This window comes from Rosa rugosa, chromosome 5 (assembly GCF_958449725.1).
Source record: "Rosa rugosa chromosome 5, drRosRugo1.1, whole genome shotgun sequence".
Lineage (NCBI taxonomy): Eukaryota > Viridiplantae > Streptophyta > Magnoliopsida > Rosales > Rosaceae > Rosa > Rosa rugosa.
The window spans coordinates 14,406,371-14,410,593 of record NC_084824.1 but is presented as its reverse complement, the minus strand read 5'-3'; the positions used below and the strand labels follow the sequence as shown (position 1 = coordinate 14,410,593).

At 39.8% G+C, this 4,223-nt stretch overlaps 1 protein-coding gene across 2 annotated transcripts; it reads right to left on the bottom strand.

The window, feature by feature from the left end:
* Positions 1–518: 518 nt before the first annotated feature.
* LOC133712182 (uncharacterized) lies at positions 519–3,882 on the bottom strand. 2 transcript variants are annotated; one of them, XM_062138266.1, is made up of 4 exons: positions 3,770–3,882; positions 2,004–3,073; positions 1,116–1,777; positions 519–892 (listed from the first exon to the last, which is right to left on the bottom strand). In XM_062138266.1, exons 1-4 carry the CDS (start codon positions 3,808–3,810, stop codon positions 830–832), a joined length of 1,836 nt encoding a protein of 611 aa, XP_061994250.1. In that variant the 5' UTR covers positions 3,811–3,882; the 3' UTR covers positions 519–829. The 2 variants fall into 2 exon arrangements, with proteins under 2 accessions (XP_061994250.1, XP_061994249.1); XM_062138265.1 differs by having other exon boundaries at positions 519–1,777.
* Between the last annotated feature and the right edge of the window lie 341 nt (positions 3,883–4,223).

Below are 4,223 nucleotides of genomic sequence, written 5' to 3'. Positions count from 1 at the left end.
AAAGTTCTCGTACTAGCCTTATCTTGAAACTATGGTGAAATGAACTGCATTATTGGGCTGACTTCAATTAGAAGCATGCACCTTACACAAAATGATCCAAAGTAGACATGTTACTACCTCCCAGTAATTTGTTGTTTGTAGGTCAGAATACTATTGGGCCCCACTAATATCCCCAGTAGATGTATTGAAGTCACTCAGTTGGCTTTTAAATTTGTTGGCAACATTTGAACAGGGTTTCAAATAAGTAGATGTCATTTAAAAGATGACATTACTGGGGGGCAGGAATTTGTTTATTGCCCCCCCCCCCCCCCCAGAAACCTACTGTAAGCACTAAAAACAGCTAAACCTGTTGGAAAATTGACTTAAACTATCTAAAAGCAACTGCAAAGAAGCCAAACGTATAATTCTGTATTCCGAAAAGAATAATGCTTGTTTGAGCCTGAATATACAAGGAGTCCTTGAATTGATGTGTTTACTGGGGGGCACTAATATGTTTACTGGCCTCCAGAAACCACCTGTAAGCATTAAACCTGTTGGAAAATTTAAATTCAGCTGTGTAAAAAATCTTTTAATCATCCCAACTGTAAGAATCTGACATATTAAAAGAAAAATGATTATTAGTGCCTGAATATACACAATTACTGGCCCCCAATAAACCAATTACTGCCCCCCAGTAGACAAATTCAAAACGTAACGACTCTTTACAGAAACATATACTACTACTGAACGAGAGGTTCAGTGCAGCTCAACTTGTTATGAGTGCCCATTTTGCCACAACGACCACAACGAATCAGCTTCTTTTCAGCCTCTCCAACCGACTTGAACCGCTTCACCCTAGGCCTCCCGGGGGGCCTCTTCGAAAGGGGAGGTAATATACATTCAGAAGCAGATTCTGAAGAAGACATATCAACATTGGTTATCGGACAGATAGGAAAACTGTAGCTCTTCTTGAACATATCAACCTGAAAGTACTTATCAATATAATCATATACATTTACAGAAGCAGCCTGTAATGCAGCAAGGCCGTGAGGACAAGGAAAACAATTAATCTGCCATTTCACACATGAACATGAATGATCGGAGATGTTGACTACATATGAAAAGTCAGATCGAACCTCATAAACTCCAGGGCTAGAATAATGGACACTGAAACGACGAGATTTCTCCATTTGCTCCTTCAATCTTTCCTCCATTTTGGGAGTTAGTTCTGTGGTCCAACGTTCTGCCTCTTCCCTCCTCTTACCGGCCATCTCCATTTGTTTAATTCTTGTCTGGTCCAGCATACAATAGACTGGCATCAAACGCTCAATTGCAATCCAAGAGTTAAATGATTCAGCAATCCCATTAGCCATAATTCCATATCGGCAACTAGTATAAAATGCACGGCACCAATTTTCCACAGGCAATTCAGCAAGAAAAGGGTCAATAATATCGGCACCACCAACTGCTCTAAGCAACCGCAAATTGAAACGGTATTCCTTCTCAGTAGAGGAATATGCAACCTTAAAAAACTTCTGCTTAACATCTTCAATCAATTTTGAATTACCTTTACCCCTATATTTACCGGCAAGGTTCGCCACCAAGTGCTTGTAACAAAACAGATGAGGATTACCAGCAAATACCTTATCGAAAGCACTCAACAATCCAACACCCCGATCACTAATAAATGTGATAACTCTTCCTTGAGGTTCAAGCAGACTCTTCAAATGCTTGAAAAAGAATGTCCAGTTTGCATCTGTCTCAGAATCACAAAAACATATGGCTAGAGGGTAGAAACCTGCATAAACCAGATCACTGGAAAATCAGTCTACTGGGGGCCAATAATGTTGATATTGAACGGCAGGAACCTATCACAGCGTCGCACAGCAATGTAAAAATGATATCTATCACAATGAAAGAAACTAGAACAAGAAATATTAAGCACACAGATGAAACTATAACAAAAGCCAATATTACTGGGGGCCAATAATAAATGTAGGGGGGGCAATAAACAATACAGTTACCTTGATTCCCATTCCTTCCAGTTGCAGACAGAATCTGCCCCTTGTAAATGCTCTTACCAAACGTTCCATCAACATACAACACAGGCAAACAGAATTGAAACCCTTCTACACAACCTCCATAAGCTACGAAAAGCCTCTGAAAACGATTCGTCGATGGTTCAACTTCCAACACAAAAGAAGAGCCGGGATTACTCTGCAAAACAGCTTCCTTATACCAAGATAACTTGCTAAACGTGTCTGCATCGGAACCATAAATCGCTTCCTTAGCCCGATGCTTTGCTTTCAAGGCAACCTTGTAGGAAATATCAAACCCATAAGTTGATTTGAACTTGCTCATAATTTCCCTTGGCGTCAATGAAAGATTATAGCTAACATCAGCAGCAATGCAAGTCTTGACAACCTTGGATCCCAAAAGCTTGTGCTTTTGAGTCCTAACTACACCCTTGCAAGTGTGAATATTATTCAACTCTGTTATGTAAAGGCAACCATTGGCAGATGATGAAAAAGCACGAAGATGCCAATCACATCCTTCGGTTCCAACATTTGCACAGACTGCATGAATACGGTCCAAATCATTTCTCAGCAAAACAAACTCGAAACCAACTGCAATTGCATACTTCCTGAGCTTCTCACGGAGCTCAGCGGCACCATGAAACTTATCCCCGACATGATGAATATAAGAACTCCACTCATCAGACAAATACGTCTTGTGAACTTCAGTCCTGAATGCATCACCCAAATAATCATCTTCATCAATCACTTCCGACCCACTATCCACAGAACAAGTTCTCCTACAACCTCCCCCAATCTTTAAAACTGAAATATCGACACACTCTAACCTATGTATTCTAGCAGAGCAAAACAGCATCTGGAAATCACGATCGTTACGAAGAAAACAAACTTCACAACCTGGAACTGAATACTGAAGCTCAATAATATCACTTGGCAAAAACTGGAATGTACGGAAAATGTCTTCATACAACTCAGAGTAGCTCATGCATTGATTCAAAGGAATCATATAACCTTTGCCAGAGTAAAGGCACCTAGCAACCAGAGGATCAACCATAGACCTGCGAAGAAAACACAACCGAACGAATCTATTATTAAACCTACATCACATGTTACTGCCCCCCATTAAATTGAGATGTGCCCCCCAATGATTTAATCAAAACTACCACAACGAAATAGCAGAAGTACCAAATTACTTTTAAAATAATGAAAAGGATACCTAGACAACAATTACAGCGATTTAATATCACATCAAAACATTACTGCCCCCCAATACACATACTACTGGTCCCCAATAATGTAGTCAAAACAGCAAAAACAATTTCGAAAATGTAATAAATTGAAATGAATTCAAATAAAAGATCAGAAGGCAACAATTATAGATACTAAAATATCATTGAACACACATTACTGCCCCCCAGTAAAAATATTACTGCCTCCCAAAAATTTAATCAGAGCTACCAGATCACCTCGGAAACAGCTCAAACCCTCATCCAATCATGAATTCACCAATAAAAACACGAAATTAATACAGAAAATCAAAACTAACACAATGCACTCAAAAACACCTGGAAATTCATAACAAAACTGCAACAACAATTCAAAACCAAAACAAACATAACACGAATCTCTGATTCAGAAAATTCAGTTCGAAAATAACACAACAATTCGTACACAAGAAGATCTGTTAGTTAAACAGATTAAATCGAGCTAAAACTCAAACAGATTAGATAGAGCTAAAGAAAAAAAAAACAAACCGCAGTGGAGGAACACACAGAGCATCTCGACCTCGCTCCATTTGAAAATAGCAGCAGATATTCTCTCTCTAGGCTTCGCAAATCCTCTACCACCAGCTCTAAATACAAATCGCCGGAGAGCTTCCCACACTGAAATTGCCGGAGAGCTACGCACGCCGGAACCAGGGAGCTTCTCTCTCCAGAATTTGAAATCGCACGGCTCCTCTCTCTCTCTCTCTCCCTCTCTAAAATGATACAGCTCCACTATCAAAAACCAGGGAGCTTCTCTCTCTACAATCCCGGCCGATTCTCTCTCTCTCTCTAAACTCGGAGAGCTTCGCTCCCTAAATCACGTTTCTGTTACAATTTGAAAGCGTTTCAGTTATAGAGGGGCAAAAGGGTCAGCAAATTTGGATAAAACAGGCACGTGAGGAAAAGATTGGGTAATTGGGGTTTAAAAATGAAAACTGTTGAT